This window comes from Sapajus apella, unplaced genomic scaffold (assembly GCF_009761245.1).
Source record: "Sapajus apella isolate SASKATOON/1434 unplaced genomic scaffold, GSC_monkey_1.0 scaffold127, whole genome shotgun sequence".
Taxonomy (NCBI): Eukaryota; Metazoa; Chordata; class Mammalia; order Primates; family Cebidae; genus Sapajus; species Sapajus apella.
The window spans coordinates 1,204,150-1,223,928 of NW_022437067.1; the positions used below are offsets into that span (position 1 = coordinate 1,204,150).

The window sequence follows — 19,779 nt, forward strand, 5'->3', positions numbered from 1 at the left end:
CCGTGTCCAGGGTGCCTGTGAAGAGCGTTCAGAAGCCTCATTGCCACTCTCTGGTTTCTGTTTCAGGACATCGACTGGGTACAGACAGAGAAGCACGTGTTTGAGCAGGCATCCAGCAACCCCTTCCTGGTCGGGCTACACTCCTGCTTCCAGACCACAAGTCGGTAAGAAAAAGAAGGGCGTTTCTGATATTCTGCAGATTTCAGATTGGAACTGCACAGAAGCTGAGTCTGGTGTGACGTGTCACATGTCACCTCTGAGGTTCTCCCTGTGGCTGGGTGGGTGTTTTTAGGTCAGCAGGCTCTCTTTGTTGTTCTCCGTGGTTGGTGTCATGTTAAGTAAATTTCATGATCTGAACTTAGGTTATTTAATTCCATTTACAACATATTTATGGGAGGCATCCCACGGAGTGCAGGCACTGGATCAGGTGCCGGGGCTATGAGGGTAAGCGAGAGAGGTGGATTTCTGTGCTGCTTAAACACGTTCAGCTTCACCTTCAACCTTACATGTATTGGAATTCTGTGGCTTTGAAAATGTTTGAAAGCTAGTGATCTGAGATATTAAATGTATGCTTTGTTTAGCATTTTGGGGGCCATTTGACTTTGACCTACCTGATGTGTTTATTTGAAGAGTCATTGACTGTGTTCTGCGTTAAGTCATCAAGACCATCCCCACGTGTGATGATGTGCTGGGAGGACTCCTGGTATTAGTCATGTGGTTGCACTTGGGGCCACAGCTGGTGCCCTGCACCGGAGGGATAAAGGAGACTTGGCCAAGGAAAAAGGCTCATGGGGAGAATTCCAGAAGAAACCAGTCCAAGTTCCCAAGAGCCCTCTCCCAGTTCGTCCAGCAACGAATTGTGATGACTTAGGGTTTTTGTCGAGGGCTTGTCGTGCCAACTCCTGCTATCTGACACAAAGCAAGATTCCAGACTCCCAGCCGGAGAGCAGGTGGTCAGCATTGCGTTAGTCAGAGTTCTGCTGAGAAACAGAAAGAGTAGTGTGCACGTGTGAGTGTGTGTGTGTATGTGTGTGAAGAGATTTATTGGAAGATATTGGCTCATGAGATTATAGAGGCTGAGAAATCCACAATCCACCATCTGCAGGCTGGAGGCCCGGGAGAGCCTGTGGCACAGCTTGAAGGCCTAAGAGCCAGGAGCCGATGGGGTGGATTCCAGTGCCAGTCTGAAGGCCTCAGAGCTGGGAGCAAGCGGCCCAGAAGGTGGCTAGCTCGGTAGTCAGGAAAACACAGCCTTGCTCCCCTTTCTTGTTCTCTTCATGCCTCCGGGGGACCGGATGATGCCCGTCTGCTTCAGGGAGAGCCGTCTGCTTTACTCAGTCTACAGACTCTTCCAGAAGCACCTTTACAGGCACACCCAGAAATCACCTGCAGCCAGCTGTCGGGCTCCTGTGCCCAGTCAGGGGCCGCAGAATTCACCGTCACAAGTGCAAGGCATCCTGTTCACGCACACACAGTTTGGGCGCAGTGAGCAGCTTTTATTCCAAAGCTTTTTAATGTGTTTCTGTTGTTCATTTTGAGTCAGAGTCTCACTCTGTCACCCAGGTTGGAGGGCAGTGGCACCATCTCAGCTCACTGCTGTCACCGCCTCTGGGGTTCAAGCGATTCTCCTGCCTCAGCCTCCCGAGTAGCTGGGAATTATAGGCACCTTCCACCATGGCTGGCTAATTTTTGTATTTTTAGTAGAGACAAGGGTTTCACTATGTTGGCCAGGCCAGTCTTGAACTCCTGACCCCAAGTCATCTGCCCTCTGCGGCCTCCCAAAGTGCTGGGATTATAGGCATGAGCCACCATGCCCAGCCCCCAAAGCTTTTTTTTTTTTTTTTTTTTTTTGAGACGGAGTTTCGCTCTCGTTACCCAGGCTGGAGTGCAATGGCGCAATCTCGGCTCACCGCAGCCTCCGCCTCCTGGGTTCAGGCAATTCTCCTGCCTCAGCCTCCTGAGTAGCTGGGATTACAGGCACGCGCCACCATGCCCAGCTAATTTTTGTATTTTTAGTAGAGACGGGGTTTCACCATGTTGACCAGGATGGTCTCGATCTCTTGTCCTCGTGATCCACCCGCCTCGGCCTCCCAAAGTGCTGGGATTACAGGCGTGAGCCATCGCACCCGGCCTATGCTTTTTTTTTTTTTAAATAAAGATGGGTCCTGCTATGTTGCCCAGCATGGTCTCAAACTCCTGGGCTCCCGCCTCAGCCTCCCAAAGTGCTGGGATTACAGTCGTGCGCCACTATGCCTGGTCGTTATGCAGAAGCGTTTTATGTCGGTATAGGGCATTGTTTGCAGTTCACGTTCCCAGCCCTAGGTCCGGGCCAGCTTTTCGGGCTGGGCTTCCTGAGCACAGGGGTCCCGGGCCCTGGGTACCACCCTCTGCTGCCCGGTTCTGATCTGTACACCTGGCATCTTGTGCCCCTCCACTGCGTTCTCCGCACTCCTGACCTCAGGGTCCTGTTCCTGCCTCTGCTCAGCAGCCACCTGTCTGTCCCACGAGCTGGTGTGACCTGGCTGTCCCCGCCCTGCCCCGCCTGCTGTGCCTCTCTGGTCGGGTTCTTTTCTCACTGCTTCCACCGCCTCAGTGTGTTTCAGGGTCCCCCCGCCACAACCCAACCCCAGGGCTCTCCACTGTCGGCTTCCCCATGTTGGATCTGAGCCATATGTGACAAACAGAGATCTGAGTGCCTTTCTCCTGCCTCAAAGCTCCTCTCATTTCCTCCCCTCTTACTTCTGGGGTAAACTCCAAGTTTCTTGTGCATGTAGATGGGCTCGTGGTGACCACGCCCCGGTGTCCCATGCCCCAGTGCATGCTCCAGCATGGCACTCCCGCCCACGCCTGACGGCTCTGTCCCCTTTCCTCCCATACCCTCCTTCCCAGAAAGAGTCAGTGCTCCCTTTGTGCGCTCCCATCACACTTTTCCAGGCCTCTGTCCTTGGCGACTGCCATCCATTGTGATTTTGGAATAAGCCCGGGGAAGGCGGCCCAATGCCCCCGCGCTTCCTGAATGGCAAGGTTCCGAGAAGGGTTTTGTTTCACTTTGGTTCCTTTTCCTGTGTGAACGCGTAGGGAAGTAGATGTAAAGGGGTCCAATGTCCCACCCTCACTTCCACCCAAGTGGCCCAAAGCGCAGCCCCTTCTGCACTTGAGTCTGGAATCTTCTCCCAAGTCACAGGTTCCCAGGTCCATAAACTCAAACTGAAACAATTGCCACCTGTGGGGTGTCTCCATGGGACCCCCGCAGCAGCACGACTCACTGTCCTGTGGCAACGTGTGGCATGCACAGTTGGAAGGCCGCATCCCGGGAGTGATTCCTACACATGTCCAGTTGTTTTGCCTTTTTTTCTTTTTTTTTTTAAACTGAATCTTTTAGTGACTCCCAGAGTATCTGACATGTGGTTGGTCAGGGTAGCCTGTCTCTCCCCAGCTGTCAGGAGTCGGCTTTAACCCCAAAGTTAGCTACAGGCCTGTCTCCCTCAGGAGAAGCAAACTCCTGAAGAGTGGGACCCTGCTGTCTGTTCTCTAGTCCCCAGCATTTGACACCTGACACTTAGTAGCAGTGGTGTTAGATGTCAGTCTCTTAAAAAAAAATTGAAAAGTGACATCATTGTTTCTCATACAAATGGAACATGGACATGTGTCAGACTGTATGTAACTCTCTAGTGAACTAGGGGACTAGTAAGATGTTACAGCCGCTCAAAGGAGTCTTCGGAGTCCGCACAGACACAGGTGATCGGCCGCCGAGGTGGAGTCACAGAGAGACGCGGAGTCGTAGAGAGACGCGGAGTCACAGAGAGACACGGAGTCACAGAGAGACGCGGAGTCACAGAGAGACGCGGAGTCACACAGGGAGACGCGGTGTCACAGAGAGACGCGGGGTCGCAGAGAGACGCGGGGTCGCAGAGAGACGCGGGGTCACAGAGAGAGACGCGGGGTCACACAGAGACGCGGAGCTGGCTGGGGCCGGTGGGAACTGGCCATCTGCACGGACCGGCCTTGCTTGCTCACCTGCGTTGCTTGCACTGCTGTCGGTTGTGTGCGCCTTCCAAGTTGGGAAATACCTGAGAGATCCCTACGGACCCCACAGAAACAGACACCCGAGAAGAGTGTGTCCCTGACAGCTCCAAAGCCTCTTGCAGTGTTTCCTGATGGCAGCACAGCCGAGGTCCAGGTGCACGTACCTGTCAGCTCTGCGGCTCCTCACCTTGGGACCCTTGGCACCCCCATTTCCTCCCTGGAAACAGACAGCAGGTGCGCCCTCCCCATGCAGCTGCTGTGGGGATTGGTAAAGCGGGGACCCAACTGTCGACAGCGAGGCAGGTGCGTGGGGACTCGCTTCCTCATCGTGGGGGCCTTTCTTCTGGTTGGCACCGTGTGTTTGAATGGTCAGACCAGTGGTGTTGTGTGTGAGCTCTGGGTTGGGGGTAGGACTGGCCGCTGCCTGAGTCAAATGCTGGGGAGCTGTGAAAACTCCCACAAATCCTCACTGACTGCACAGCTCTGGACACCCACCTGATGTTCACCGGAACATCCAGCTGAGGTTTTGCTTGGGCCTCTGGCTGAGGGCCAGGTGAATGACACGCAGGACAGGACACCCATTCACTCTGGGCGGCCTCACGGCTCCTGGGCCACGTCGGGGGAAACCTGGGGAATGAAACTGCAAGGGTTTCCACACAAGCTTGGTTCTCACAAAGGGTCTCCGAGTGGGAAAAAGTCAGAATTGCAGTCTGGGCGCGGTGGCTCACACCTGTAATCCCAGCACTTTGGGAGGCTGAGGTGGGCAGATCACGAGGTCAAGAGATCAAGAACATTCTGGCCACTGTGGTGCCCCGTCTCTACTAAAAATACAAAAATTAGCCAGGCATGGTGGTGAATGCCTGTAGTCCCAGGTACTTGGGCAGCTGAGGCAGGAGAATCACTTGAACCCAGGAGGCAGAGGTTGCAGCGAGCCGAGATCACACCAACTGTACTCCAGCCTGGGCAACAAAGCAAGACTGTCTCAAAAAAAAAAAAGAAGTCAGAATTGCTTCCTTTTTGCCCCAAATCTGGTCGTGCCCCTTCCGGCCGGCCGTGTTCACGTCTGCTGGGTGGCTACAGAGAGTCTCTGAACGTCAGAGCTCAACATGACTCTCACCTCATGTGTACAGATGGAGAGAAACATCATTCGCATTTGAAGACACAGTAAACATCTGCTTGATGAGCACCACAGCCCCCCTTTTCCAAACAGCAGTGGGATTAAAACGAGCCAAGTCTCCAAGACCTGAAATCGCTTCAGTTGAAGCTATTTCAGGAGAACTGGGTAACTAGAGGTTTAGCTGAAGTTACTACTCTCAATGTCCCCCGCCCCAATAAACTGAAGTCTGAGGACACTTTTCTCTAAGGCACGATGATCTCAGATGGTAGGTGAGCAAACTACCCTAAAATATGCCCGTTCACTCACTGTTCTAAAATAAAACCTCTTACTGTTTGCCACGGTTGATGATTTCACATTCATTCACCCACAGAATGTGTTTCTTTAAAAAGAACAAACACACACACAGCCCTGCTTATCTGTGGATGTGCTTCCCAGGCCGTCACTGACTTAGACACTTGAGTGAGTTCTTCTCGGTCAGAGTGGCTTTACACGTGAAAAGCACTTCGCCCAGCACTGGGCCTTGTGTGTTATTCTTCATCAGTTACAGTTTGAAGCCTGCCCGCGGCTCTGGAGGGGGACAGCGTTACTAACCGCAGACAGTGAGGTCCCCGGAATCGGTCACTAGCCTCAGGAGCCATGGCACCGGGGAGGGCCTGCAGGGAGCAGATTGGGACTGTGCATAGGGAGGGGCTCATGGGGGACAGGCCTGTGGGAAGGACAAGGGCAATGGTGCGTGTCAGGGTCAGAAGATAACCGGGCCTGAAGGTGCCAGGGACTTCAGAAGCTGGACTTGGCCAAGACACCCTGGGACATGGAGGTCCCGGGATGCTCAGTGCAGGGCTGGTGTTGAGCAGGCACTGGCGTGGAGAGCAGGGTCTGGGCCACAAAAGCTAGAAGGACCTGCTGGGCCTGTCACAGCCTGGAGGGAGGCCTTAGGGGGTGGGAGGGGGGCCTGTCTCCATGCGGGGGAGTCATCCCAGTTCCCAGAAGTCAGGGCAGTGCTGGCAGGACAGGCACAGGGCGGGGCCAGCCTGGACGTGGAGGCCTCGGGGGTGCTGGGGCCTGGGGTGGAGACACACTTGGGGGTGGTTGTGGGTGTGTGACAAAGAGGTGAGGGTGTGACGGGGTCCGGCCCTAGGGTGCTGCCTCCTCGGGGCTGGAGGAGGAGGCAGCTCTGTGGGGGTGGGGGCAGTAGAGGGAAGGGCCCAGCAGGTGCCACAGCAAGCCCAGCCCCGGCCACGACCTCAGCAAGGGCAGGTGCCTCTTCTTTGGGAACATGAGTCACCGCCCTTTCAAAACCCGTCCATGTGCCAGAGTCTCGGGAGCTCAGAACAGAAGGAGCAGGTGCTGATTGACACCTGTAGGGCCCAGCGTGGGCGCAGCCACCTCAGCCTTTGTTCTCCCGACACACAGTGACGGCTCATCAGCCCTGGTTTGCTCACTTTTCATTGGGGTTGCCTAAAGCGGTAAAAGTGCCACCCCAAACCCTAGCACTTCAGAGCAGATGCTTGGTCTGTGGTCCCCACAAGGCTGTGCATGGGAGAAGGGGCTCTTCCCGGCGTCCGGGGCCTGGGAGGAGCCAGGGGGTGGCTTTACCTTCTGCATCACAAGGGTGTCCTGCACCCTTCGGGAGCACCATGGACAGCTGTGCGTGAATCCTCCTGGAGCCCTGGGCAGTGAAGGGCCCTCGGGGACACACCTGCAGCACACGGGGGCCCTGCTGTTTCCTTCTGTGGTGTCGCAGGCCACATGGCTGTGCAGAACACGGAAGAAAGGGATCCATTATTTGTTTCTAATTGAGAGGTAGCAGCCACTCTTAGAACAGGTCAGGGGCAGGTGTCATTGCCATTTGGGGATCACACGCTCCACAGACTGTCACATTAGGACCGGTGGTCTCCACTGCCAGGCTTGGAGATGGTTTTGCTGATAGTGAGCAGAGATGAGGCCATGGCGCCTCCCCTCCTCCACCTAGACCTGAACATCCCATGCCTCTGCACCCTGTATGGTTCCCGGGGGGGGGTAGGGATGGGGTGGTGGCCCTGGAGCCACCTGAGGTCTCCTTAGTTGAAGGAACTTTCAGGAATGTCCCTGAAATTGTGCCTTTGCTGCTTAACTACTAGATGACAACAGAGACCACGTAAACAGCCTCTTTCTGAAATCGTATCCCATTTTACCACGCGGGAGAGTACCGAGAGGGAACCACCTGGGTCCGTACTCCAGGGCCATCCGGGCGGTTTTGCCGCTTGCTTTTCCTTTTCTCTTGTTTATTTTTCCATGTGGACTTCAGAATCAACCTGCCTGGCTCCAGAAAATAAAAGAAGCTGGCATTTCCTTTTTTTTTTTTTTTTTTGAGAGTCTTGTGCTCTCCACCAGGCGGGGGTGCAGTGGGGCAATCTTGGCTCACTGCAACCCCCGCTTCCTGGGTTCAGTCAATTCTCAAGCCTCAACCTCCCGAGTAGCTGGGATTGCAGGCGTGCGCCATCACACCCAGCTAATCTCTGTATTTTTAGTAGAGACAGGGTTTCACCATGTTGGCCAGGATGGTCTCAAACTCCTGACTTCAGGTGATCCACCTGCCTCGACCTCCCAAAGTGTTGGGATTGTAGACGTGAGCCACCAGGGCTGGCCCTTTTTCATTGGGATTTGTTGACACATTATGTAGGGGAAATTGACATCCTTCTCATGTTGGATCTTCCCATTCAGGAACCCGGTTTACCTTTTCATTCACTCCAGTCCTCTTTGAAGAGACTCTTGAAGTCTTCACATACTTTTTTCAGTTCTTGTCTAGTAATAATAATAATTATTATTATTAGAGATGAGGGTTTGCCGTGTTGCCCAGTCCAATCTCAGACTCCTGGGTTCAGGCAGTTCTCCCACCTCGGCGTCCCAAAGTCTTGCTCTCTGAGTCAGGAATCTGATTTCCCAGTATACCCTGTAGTGATGGTGCTGCGGCCACGCCTGTGTGTCCCGTGGGCCGCCAGTCTGTGTCCGGCCCCTGTGCTGATCTTTCGTTCTCCTCTCCTGTTCCTTGGACTCAGGTGACCCCGGCCTCCTCTCTCTTTGGGGCAGCTCTGTCACTGCTGTAGTCACCGCAGTGAGGCAGGGCAGGACCTGAAAGTGGGGTTTCCAAGCGAGGGTCCTGGGCCCACCCAAGTCGTCTGATGGTGGGTCTGATAAGCCAGGAGCTGTGTGAGCCGAAGAACGTCACCCAACCTGTCTGTGCCTCGGCTTCCTCATCTGTAAAATGGGGCAAGGGCTGAACTTACTTCCTGGTGATGGGCTCAAGTGCATTAACACAGAGGGACCTGGAGTGGCAACTCTGCGTTCTAACCAGAAGCAGGCTTAGACACTGTACCAAGGGATACACATGCTGTGTTCCACCAGAACTTTCTGTACACACATGGTGGCGGCCGGCCCGGACCCATCTCCTTACTTCTTGACTCTCAGAGCGGAGTCTCCTGTGCCTACAGGAGATGGCTGCTGTTCCTCCCTCTGAGCCGGCCACTTTGCATTCCCGGAGCAGGTGTGGGGAGTGGCAAGGAGGGGACAGCACTGAGGACAGGGCCCACCTCCTAGGCGATTTTGGGAGCTTCTCCCAGCTCCCAGCTGCCTCCTGGGCGGTTTTGGAGCTGCCCCAGCCCCCAGCCATCTCCTGGGAGGTTTTGGGAGCTTCTGGCAGCCCCCGGCTGCTTCTGTCCCTCCCCTTCCCAAGTCTGTTGGGTAGTGGCATTCCCAGATGCAGTCAGCATCTCACCTGGTTCCTGAGGCCGGAGCTGGTTGTTGATGAATCCGTTTTTACTGTGCGTTCTTCACATTTGCGGACAGGCAGGTGCGGTGGTGCACACCTGTAATCCCAGTGCTTTGAGAGGCTAAGGCCAGAGGGTCACTTAAGGTCGGGGGTTCGAGACCAGCCTGGGAAATATTTCGAGACCCCATCTCTACAGAACATTTAAAAATTGGCAGGCAGGCCGGGTGTGGTGGCTCACGCCTGTAATCCCAGCACTTTGGGAGGCAGAGGCGGGTGGATCACGAGGTCAAGAGATCGAGACCATCCTGGTCAACATGTGAAACCCCGTCTCTACTAAAAATATAAAAAATTAGCTGGGCATGGTGGTGCGTGCCTGTAATCCCAGCTACTCAGGAGGCTGAGGCAGGAGAATTGCCTGAACCCAGGAGGCGGAGGTTGCGGTGAGCCGAGATCACGCCATTGCACTCCAGCCTGGGTAACGAGTGAAACTCCGACTCAAAAAAAAAAATTGGCAGGCGGTGGTGGTGTGGGCCTGTGGTCCCAGCTCCTCGAGAGGCTGGAGTGGGAGGATTGCAGTGAGCCATGATCACGCCATTGTATTCCAGCCTGGGCGACAGAGCGTGGTCCCATCTCAAAAAAACAGCTCTGAGGTGCCTCCCGCCTCCTGCCTGGGCTCTGCTCGGTCCTCTCCCTTCGAGTGTGGTGAATGCAAACATGGGATGAGCATGGTGAGTGTGGCTGCCAGGACACGGAGGGCAGCCCCAGCCCCCACCAGGCCACACTTCCCAGCGTCCCTTGGGGTTGGGACTGCACATGTTGCCAAGAGGCTATGGGTGAAGCCACACGTGCCCGCTGGCCTGGACTCGAGCTCCTGCCTGAGAGCCTCTACGCAGGATGGCGCCTGCGGGGCACCCACATAAGCCGAGCCTGTGAGGAGAGGAGCAGGCTCAGTGTGTGCTCAGCCGCGGGTGCTCAGCCGCGGGTGCCGGGCGTTTTGTCCCAGCAGCCGCTCAGCCCCTGCCACACAGAGTTGCCTTCAGAGTGAATCGACACCAGGTTGTCTGGGTGGATTTTTGCCCTGAAGAAATGTCAAAAGTAGCATTAAGGTTTTATCTGTACACACAAACCCGTCATTGCGGCTAAAGCAGTTGCACATTAAATAAATTCCTTCCTCAGCATGCTGCCTGGGTCCTAGGCCTCCGGCAGACAGAAATGGCTTCCAGCAGTTCCCGCAATGGGTTTTTCTCTGGAGAGGAAAAGGAAGCAGCCTCCGCCTCTCCTCTCTGTGTTTAAATGTCCCCCAAATTCTCTCAGCTTTCTGAGGCATTTTATTGTACGATTCTCTAGAATTCATGATTTCTTTATTTTCTCTGGAAATGGCCCTGTCCTGTGGGCCGTGATAAACTGATGAATCCACAGCGGCGGAGGAGGCCCTTCCGGGCACCTGGCAGCAGTGCTATTGGGTGAACGTCTTCCCTCTTGGAGGGGATGGTCGGAAGGGACCAGCACCCATTGGGGCATGTAACTCCCGGTGGCGAAAAATCTGCAGTGAGGTCACCCGAAGGGTTTTTGTGTTTTTCGTATTTTTATTTTTTTAAGACAGAGTCTCGCGCTGTCACCCAGGCTGGAGTGTGGTGACGCTATCTCAGCTCACTGCACCCTCCGCCTCCCGGGTTCAGGCAGTTCTCCTGCCTCCTGAGTAGCTGGGATCGGAGGCACACGCCACTGACCCCGGCTAATTTTGTATCTTTAGTAGCGACGGGTTTCACCATGTTGGCCAGGCTGGTCTTGAACTCCTGACCTCAAGCGATCTGTCCCCCCGTCAGCCTCCCAGAGTGCTGGGATTACAGGCGTGAACCACCGCACCTGGTACTCTAAGGGTTTTGAATAAATTCTTTCTCAAAGGAAAGAATTTGTCGAACTCTTAGGTCTTGGGTGTTGTCCAGGGGTCAGCGGCCCTCACAGAGCTTCCTTCCCGTGGGGTTGGCATTACTGAACGAGTTCCTCCACGGAGGCGCTGAGGACAGTTCCTGGCACACCGAGGGCTGCTCTGTCATTGCCGTTTTCTTTATACCAAGGATTAGGAGCCCAATGGTAGGCATTTCCGGCTTTGCAGGCTGCAGTGTCTCTGTTAGTGACTCCCTCTGCCATGGTGGCCCGAAAGTAGCCACAGATAGTAGGTGTGCACGTGAGCGTGGCTTTGTGCCAATAAAACTTTATTTACAAAACAGGCAGCAGTGGACTGGCGAGTCCCCAAGGGCGAGGGCAAGGTTACCAGAGAATTTCCAGGCATGTCCATTGGAGGCAGGGGAGACAGAGGCGAGGGATGGAGCCTTGAGCTGCTCCCCACAGGTGCGGCTTGTTCTTCAGGATGCCGTTGGCCAGGTGGACGCCTCCAGCTCCTCACTCGTGCCCAGGGCTCGTTTGATGTTTAGGAGTTTGTTTCTAACCAGAAACTTCGCAGATGATTTGCAGCCGTTCATACGCTCTGTGTAAACTGCTCTCTGTCCTCTCTGGCATAATCCTGGGAGCTCGTGGAGGGCAGGAGCAGGGACAGGTGCCTTGAGGTGTAACAGCTGGTGTGGGATCGAGGGAAACAGGCAGATTCGCCACACACCTCCCTCTCCGCTCCCCGCTCCACGAGGGGCAGCCAGGAGCAGCTGGTCTGAGGCAGATAAACAATTCAGGTGCCAGAGGAGCTGCTGGTCTAAAAACCCGAGCGGTGCCCACCACAGGGTGTTTCTGGGAGACTGTTTGCGAATTTAATTTTGAAAACTGAAAGACCCTATTAGGGAAAGAAACCACGTGGCTCAGTCCCTGAGACGGGAGTGCCTGCATGGTCCTGACGACATCCACGGATATCTTAAAATCCTATGATCATGTCCGAGAAACTGGGATGCCACTTCCTGCCTGCCTCTCCCTGACCCCAGCTTGTCCCCCCGGGAGGGCTGAGGGGTCCTCCGAGGGGACAAGCTGGGGTCAGGGAGAGGCAGGCAGGAAGTGGCATCCCAGTTTCTCGGACATGATGAAGCCGGGCCTTGAGACCACCCCACCCCGGGCCTGCAGAGCTGCCCCAGGCAGGGAACTACCTCAGTCACTCCAGCCTGTGGCAGATCCTGCCCCAGCCCCCAGGTCTGGTCCAAGCAACCTCTGCTCCTACCTGGTGACAGGCCACCTCCTTCACTCTGGGGCCCACCCACACTTCGCTCCCCAGGTCCACACGGCACGGTGGCCAAGAGCAGAGGCCGTCCAGGCCCCATGTGACTCCCTCACCTGCTCACTGTGCAAGCCGCCCTGCAGCCCGTCCCTGCCAGACCCTTTCTGCCTCTAGGGTAGTCCCGCTGCTCTTTGCTGTCCCCAGCCCCCCACACTCCAGGCCTCTACAAGATGGAACCTCCGGAAGTGTTCGGACCCACAGAGGCTGCTTCTGTGGGGCTTTTGTCTAAGGAGGCCACCGTCTGCCATGGTGACTGCAGCCTCCAGCGCCTCTCTCTCCACAGGCTGTTCCTGGTCATTGAGTATGTCAACGGCGGGGACCTGATGTTCCACATGCAGAGGCAGAGGAAGCTCCCCGAGGAGCACGCCAGGTAGGCGGTCTCAGACAGGGCCGGGTGGCCGTACCCAGAGGGGGCCAGGTGGGCGTTCCCAGAGGGGGCCGGGTGGGTGCTTGCAGAGGGGGCCAGGGACATTCTCCAGGGGTCAATGGGGAGCTCAAGGGAGGGAGGTCCAGGGAGGATGGCAGAGGTGCCACGTTCCCCACAGTGTGACACATTCCACAGTTGCTCCAGAGTCTCAACATTCGGGAGGGTCTCCTGAATAACGGTGCCTCAGAGCCAGTGTCCCGGGCCCCGCTCCTGAAGCAGCACTATGCCTCATCCAAGAAAAGTGGGGGTGTCCTGGGACTGTGCTGTCTTCAGGATGGCTCTGCCCTGGTTCTGCCCTTTGCCCCGTTTGTGTTCACTCAGCATTAGGAGCAGAACGAGAATGGTCTTTTTCTAGAGTGACCTGAGACATTCCTTCCTGCCCTCCCTTTCCTCTCTGATGTCTTCGGGCGGCCCACAGCAGCCGAGGGGGCCTCTGGGACAGTTGAAGAGCCTCCCCCAGCAGCCATGGGGCCACCAGGATGGTTCAGGGGCTGATTTCAGCTCTTTGAACCTTTCCTATCTTCCATGGTTTCTCCTTTTCCTCATTTCCTTACTTAAAAACGTTCCATGCAGTTTTATGAGTCACATTAGATTCTCCTGCGGACAGTAGGTGACACATTAGAATGGCGCACTTCCCACGACCCTCTTGTTAAAACTGGCAAGGTACACACAACATAAAAGGTAGTGTTTGGGGCGTGGAGTTCAGTGGCGTGGAGCACACCTTGTGCCATGTAGCTGCCGCCGGCCCCCATCTCCAGAGCACCCCTCTTCCCTGCTGAAGCTTGGCTGTCAGACTCTCCCTCCCGTCCCCGCATCCTCACCCCAGATGGGCACGTCCCACATTCTGTCCCTCTGACTCGGGACCCTAGGGACCTCATAGGAACAGGACTCCTTCCCTGTCCCCTGCCCCAGCACTACGTCCTTGCCCCAGACAAACGCATCCCATGTCTGTCCCTCTGACTCGGGACCCTAGGGACCTCATAGGAACAGGACTCCTTCCCTGTCCCCTGCCCCAGCACTACGTCCTTGCCCCAGACAGACGCATCCCATGTCTGTCCCTCTGACTCGGGGACCCTAGGGACCTCGTAGGAGTGGCATCACAGTGTTTGTCCTTTGATCTCCCTGAGCGTGGCGTCCTTAGGGCTCATGCATGCTGTGGCCTGTCTCAGAATCGCCTTCCTTTTTTAGGCTGGATAATGCCCCGTTGGATGGAGGGACCACACTTTGCTTATACATCCATCCCTGGGGGGCATTTGAGTGGTGTCCATGTTGGCCACGGTGAACAGTGCGGCTGTGAAAACGGGTGTAATCTCTTAAACTGCATCCGGTTCTTCTTGGTACACACCCAGAAATTGAGTTGCTAACCACATAATAATTCCGTTCTTAGGCTGGGCGCAGTGGCTCACGCCTGTAATCCCAGCACTGTTGAGAGGCTGCGGTGGAAGGGTCGCTTGAGGTCAGGAGTTCAAGATCAACCTGGCCAACATGGTGAAACCTTGTCTCTACTAAAAATACAAAAATTAGATGGGTGTGGTGGCAGGCGCCTGTAATTCCAGCTACTCAGGAGGCTGAGGCAGCAGAATCGCTTGAACCCGGGAGGTGGAGGTTGCAGTGAGCCGAGATTGCACTGCACTCCTGCCTGGGTGACAGAGCGAGACTCCATCTCAAAATAAATAAATAAATAAATGTGGAATCATTTAATGTTACTATTTAATAAACTGTGATTTCCCCACTCCTCCCTATGTGGAAGCCACCACGTCGCTCTGTGTCTTGGACAGCAGGCCACCTGCAGGCACGTGGGGTGGTGTCCTGGAGCTTTCGTTGGCATTTCCCTTGCTAGCCCCGTGCACTGCACTTTGAAATGCTGGGCCTGGTCACTGAGAGGATGCCAGGCCTGTGGTGGGGCAGGCGGGAGCTGGCGCTGTTGGCATGGCACAGGCACTGCCCCCATGATGGCGTTCCCACCCCCAGGTTCTACGCGGCCGAGATCTGCATTGCCCTCAACTTCCTGCACGAGAGGGGGATCATCTATCGGGACCTGAAGCTGGACAACGTCCTCCTGGATGCGGACGGGCACATCAAGCTCACGGACTACGGCATGTGCAAGGTGCGTGCCTTGGGGCACCTGCCCAGGGGGTCAGGTCTGCGGGAACCACCTCCCAATAACTCTGCCCCCACAGGAAGGCCTGGGCCCTGGAGACACAACGAGCACTTTCTGTGGAACCCCAAACTATATCGCCCCCGAAATCCTGCGGGGAGAGGAGTACGGTGAGTACCGCTGGCCCGCCCCCTCTCAGAGCCCGTGGGGCGAGGCGGCCTCGGTCTGGCCCGGCAGCCAGGGAGAGCTTCCCTTGACCATCCTGCACCCAGAATCCACAGACGCACCTTTTTCCCAGCCGGAAGTCGTCATCTGGCCTCAGCCCCTACTTGAATCCTTGAAAACCTCCCGTGTCCACTTGAGTAGCCCCTGGGGGAGGTCACGGGATTCCTCCTACCAAGGAGCCTTAGGGGAACAGGGAAGGGAAAGACGCGGAAAGCAAAGCCAGGCCGGGGCAGGACCGGTGCGGTGCCTGAGCCCCTGTGCTGCGGCGTGGCTGGCTGGGGGAGAAGCAGGTGTCTGGGGTGCGTGGGGGGAGGTGGGTGCAGGAGCGTGTGGACAGGACCCCACAGCCTGCTGAGTGTTTCTGCCCTTCTCCCCTCCCTGGGTGTGAAACAGGGACATGGTGGGCACGCATGTGCAGTCCTGTGTATGTGTGCCGGTGTGTTTTGCTGCGTGTTCATGTATGTGTTGTGTCTGTGTGTGCACACGTGTGCTCTGTTTGTACACACCCCATCCACTTTTGCATCCTGGAGTTTTCAGTGAGGCGTGTCATGAGCGCGCCTTCACACATCTTTACACATTCTTTTGCTATCACACGGCGGGTGGTATAGGCAGGGTGGGCAGGTGACTCTCCCCAGGGTAGCTGGGCTCCCCAGCTGCTGCAGTGGAAGCCTCAGTAGCCAGAGAAGGACAGACGGCAGACTGGAGGCCTGGAGCGGAGCCTAGAACCCAGCTCAAGACAGAGATCCAGTGTGGGATGGTGGCAGTGTCTCACCTCAGCAGGGAGCAGGTGGACTTCTGGGGACCCAGGGCAGCGGCCGTCCTTGGCACAACGGGTCGGGGTCTCCTACCCTCATTCACTGAAGCACATTCCCAGCAGCCTGCTGGAACATCTCTAAAAAGCAAAACAACTGTGGAAGAAGACACAGAAGAGGATTTCCGTTACTGTAGAGAAGGGCTCCTTCAAGCTTAGTTCTGTAAACGCAGACATGAGAGGAGGGCCGTCCGCAGGTTCCACCAGGGCCTCACCAGCTATGTGGTCACAGGCACCCCAGCAGGACCCACAGCCCAGAGACAGCCTGGGAGACCTCCATGGTGTCAGGGACGGGGAGGAAGATCAGGTGCCCGGGACGGTGGCGGGGAGGCCGCACTGCCGGGCTGAGCTGCTGGTTCTTCCGGGAAGCGGAAGTCACAGGCGCCTGTGTGCTGCCCGCTCAAGCCTGGTTCACACTCGTGTTGACTGGGCGTGAAAACCAACCCCAGCCGGGCTCACCCTGCCACCGGCCGGCGTGGCGCCTGTCGGGTGATGCCGCGTGCTCTCCCCAGGGTTCAGCGTGGACTGGTGGGCGCTGGGCGTCCTCATGTTCGAGATGATGGCTGGGCGCTCCCCGTTCGACATCATCACCGACAACCCGGACATGAACACAGAGGACTACCTTTTCCAAGGTTCGTGCCCGCCTGCGCTCACCCTCGCTGCACGGCTGTCTTCCTTCCGTTTCAAAGGCGCAGGTGGTGGAGTCCTGGGCTGGGAGTCACAGTGTCACACAGCGCACCGGGGACCGTTCTCCGGGCCGGACCCTGTTACGTGCCGCCCACTGGGCTGTGCACAGGGGAGCGTGGCCGTGGGGAGGGGTGACCGCACTGCCCTCGCTCTGGGTCAGCAGGAAGGAGAACCTGTCTCGATTCAGCTCACACTCTCCCCTGTCCTGGTCAGCAGCACAGCCTCCGCCCCAAAACCCACAGCCACCATCATGGGCTCCTTCCCACCTGGATGCCCTGGACCAGCTCCCGGTCCAGAATTCAGTGCCGGGGATGTGGAATCCGGGACCGCGGGTGTTTCAGCAGTGCCCTCTGGTGGCCAGCGTGCAGAGACACCCACGGACCTGCTATCTCGGGGTTGGGGAGGGGAGCCGCTGGTTCACGCCAGACCCTACACATCTCACCGCATGTAACCAGGAAGCCCAGGGAGGACTCGGCGGGACTCCGGGTTCTAGATGTTGCTGGTCCATAGGAAGGGAACGGGTCCCGGGGCCCCAAGCCTGAGCTCCCACAGCTCCTGCTCAGAAGCGGAGTCTGGGCAGCGCTGGGCAAACCGCACATGACACAGGAGAGTCCTCACCAGGCTCCGTCCTTGCAGTGATCCTGGAGAAGCCCATCCGGATCCCCCGGTTCCTCTCCGTCAAAGCCTCCCACGTTTTAAAAGGATTTTTAAATAAGGTACGTTTCTGGCCACGCTGACAAGCTCTCTTGTTTGTGCCTCTGTGTTGGGGGCAGCCCAGTCACGGCTGTTGGCCGTTTTTTCACATCAGCTGCTGCATCTCGTGCATGTGGGTTGATTTTCTGCTTGGGTATTTGAGCTCTGTGTTCTGTGAATTGCCTGTTTTTATTCACACCTAACAATATAAAACGAGAGCAGATGCCCAAGGAAAATGGAACAAAGCTGACCATGTCAGGGGAAGTAATGTTCAGTAGAGGAAACATCTGATTTCCGCCGGGTGGGTCAGAGCATGGGGGAGGGTTTGTCAGCGCTGGGACCGAGGGGAGCGGGTCGTGGGGCTTCCAGGGCGGGGCTGACTTGTCCTTGTTTGAACTCTAACCTCCAGGATCCCAAAGAGAGGCTCGGCTGCCGGCCACAGACTGGATTCTCTGACATTAAGTCCCATGCGTTCTTCCGCAGCATAGACTGGGACTTGGTAAAGCATCAAGAAGCCCATTCACACCCCCACACCCATCCCAAGCCCCACCTCAACCCCAACCCTAAATCCACCCAACCCCAATACCCACCCAACCCCCACCCCAAACCCAACAACCCCAACCCAACCCAATATTCATGCCAACCCCAAATCCACCCAACTCTACCCCACTGCCAATCCCACCTCCCACCTCGCCCACCTCAACCCCAATACCCACCCAACCCCCACCCCAAATCCAACAACCCCAACCCAACCTCAATATCCATGCCAACCCCAAATCCACCCAACTCTACCCTGCTACCAGCCCCACCTCCCCCACCTGAACCCCAATATCCACCCAACCCCCATCCCAAACCCAACACCCCCAACCCAGCCCCAACCTCCAACCCTATCCCAACCCCAATATCCACCCCAACCCCTACCCCACCGCCAACCTCATCTCCCACCCCAGCCCCAATATCCATCCAACCCCACACCCCCAAGCCAACCCCACCCCTCCAACCCCCCACCCATGGTAGGCAGGGTGGGGGCCCTGTGGGTGGGGTGGGTTGTGTGAGCTTGTGCACCGCCAGGGTGATCCTTGGCATGGCGCACCTGCATGGAGCCAAGGCTCCTGTCTCCCAGAAGGGCCAACTGGGAATGGGGGGCTGCCCTCCAGGGCCTCTAGGAGGGATGGGGAGACACATTTTGTCCTCAGGAGCGAGGAGAGTAAGGGGCTGGATGAGCTTGACCCATAGCACTTCCTGATGACCCCTGGCTGTGCTGGCTCAGAGCCAATGTCTCGTGCTTCCTGGCCTGGGACCGCACTGCCTGTTGGTTCTACAGGAGAGCTGATCCTGGGGGCCACTCTAGAGAAGGGCATTTGCCGTGGTTTTGTGGCTAGGTTTATCAGCGGTCACTGGACAGGAGCAGCAATCACGGCATTCTCAGCGTCAGCGCCAGGGTCCCTGGTATTGAAGGAGAACAAGCCTGCAGGCAGTGTCGGACGTACTCCGGTTGATTTAGGAATCTGATTTCAGTGGTGCACGGGCAGGACGGGATCGGTAGAAACTGTACTTTGAGTTTGGACGGTTCCTGGCTGGCTGCATGCGGTCAGTACTCTCCTGTGACGAGCGGCGGTGACCACAGCCCCCGGGGGGCCACATGATCAGGAGGGGGCCGGACGCTCCAAGGGACTCTGCGCAGGGGCTTTTGCCAGACCGTGTGCTGGCGTGTCTGGCAGGTTAAGGCAGTGAAGGCCGCGCGGTGTCGGTCGTGGGTCAGTGTAGGAAGCGTGCGCTCCGCCTGGGATGTTTCCGGTGTACAGAGGCTTATTGGGAGGTTACCCCGTCTGAAGCTCAGGAGCGTCTGTGAACTCTGTTTCCAGCTGTGTAAATGGTTGCAGAGCTGCTGAAATAAAACCTTTAAAATACACTCTTTGAGGAAAAAAAACAGATTGGCTAGCTCATCAAGTGCATTTTGGATGAGGTTGGGATGGATCAGGAGAAAGCCCAGCTCTGAGGCAGCAGGAGCTCCCCTTCCCCACCCCACCCCCACTTTTCCAGGCAGCCCCTTGGCCAGCGTGGGGGGTCACCCCCCAGCCCCTGTGAGCAGTGGGGACCCTTGTCTACATGGCCCAAGTCACTTTCTGGCTGAAGGACTTTCTTTACCTGTGCATGTGTGGGACCGTGGGGGAAGGTGGGAGGGAGGGGCCGGGCCGCCGCATGAGGAGTGAGGTGGTCAGAACGTGTGCCTGCCCCAGAGCAGCTGGGCTGCTGCAGAACCAGAACAAGGCCACTCTTGGTCATTTGGTTGTCAGATGCACACACTTAGAAACGTTCTGAGCATACGACCTGCTACAGAATCAGCTTCGCAAACTCTTCAATTAACCTTATGCCTCTGGTCACACAGGGAAGAAGAGCTCCGCCTTTGGTTCTGAACCTCATCCCATGGCCCAGGTGCCTGCCGAGCCGGGGTTACAGGTGGTGTCCCCACCCCAGCGCCGTCTCTGGCTCAGGCACACCTGGCCTAGTCTCTGATCCACACACTTGGGTCCAGGTGCCACCTGGCTGAGCCTGTGGCAGGTGCGTAGTAGGATTACATGGAGAGCCAGCACCCCTCCCAGCCATCTCCCCTCGCCTGTCTCAGCTCACTCTTCCCCATGCCTTTCCCACCCTCTCTTCCAAGCCCACCATGTGGGCTCCTCTAGCGCCGTGAGGTCCTGTAGTGCCGTGGGCTCCTCCAGCGCCGTG

The 19,779-nt window shown here is 56.7% G+C and overlaps 1 protein-coding gene across 9 annotated transcripts in view; it reads left to right on the plus strand.

The window, feature by feature from the left end:
- Positions 1–19,779, plus strand: part of PRKCZ (protein kinase C zeta) — a 125,145-nt gene that overhangs the window by 94,908 nt on the left and 10,458 nt on the right. For all 9 annotated transcript variants that reach the window (XM_032262146.1, XM_032262145.1, XM_032262151.1 and 6 more), the window contains 7 exons: positions 67–164; positions 12,392–12,478; positions 14,507–14,642; positions 14,716–14,803; positions 16,182–16,301; positions 16,993–17,072; positions 17,459–17,548. In XM_032262146.1, coding sequence (XP_032118037.1) covers positions 67–164; positions 12,392–12,478; positions 14,507–14,642; positions 14,716–14,803; positions 16,182–16,301; positions 16,993–17,072; positions 17,459–17,548 — 699 coding nt within the window. The remainder of the gene's footprint in view (positions 1–66; positions 165–12,391; positions 12,479–14,506; positions 14,643–14,715; positions 14,804–16,181; positions 16,302–16,992; positions 17,073–17,458; positions 17,549–19,779) is intronic.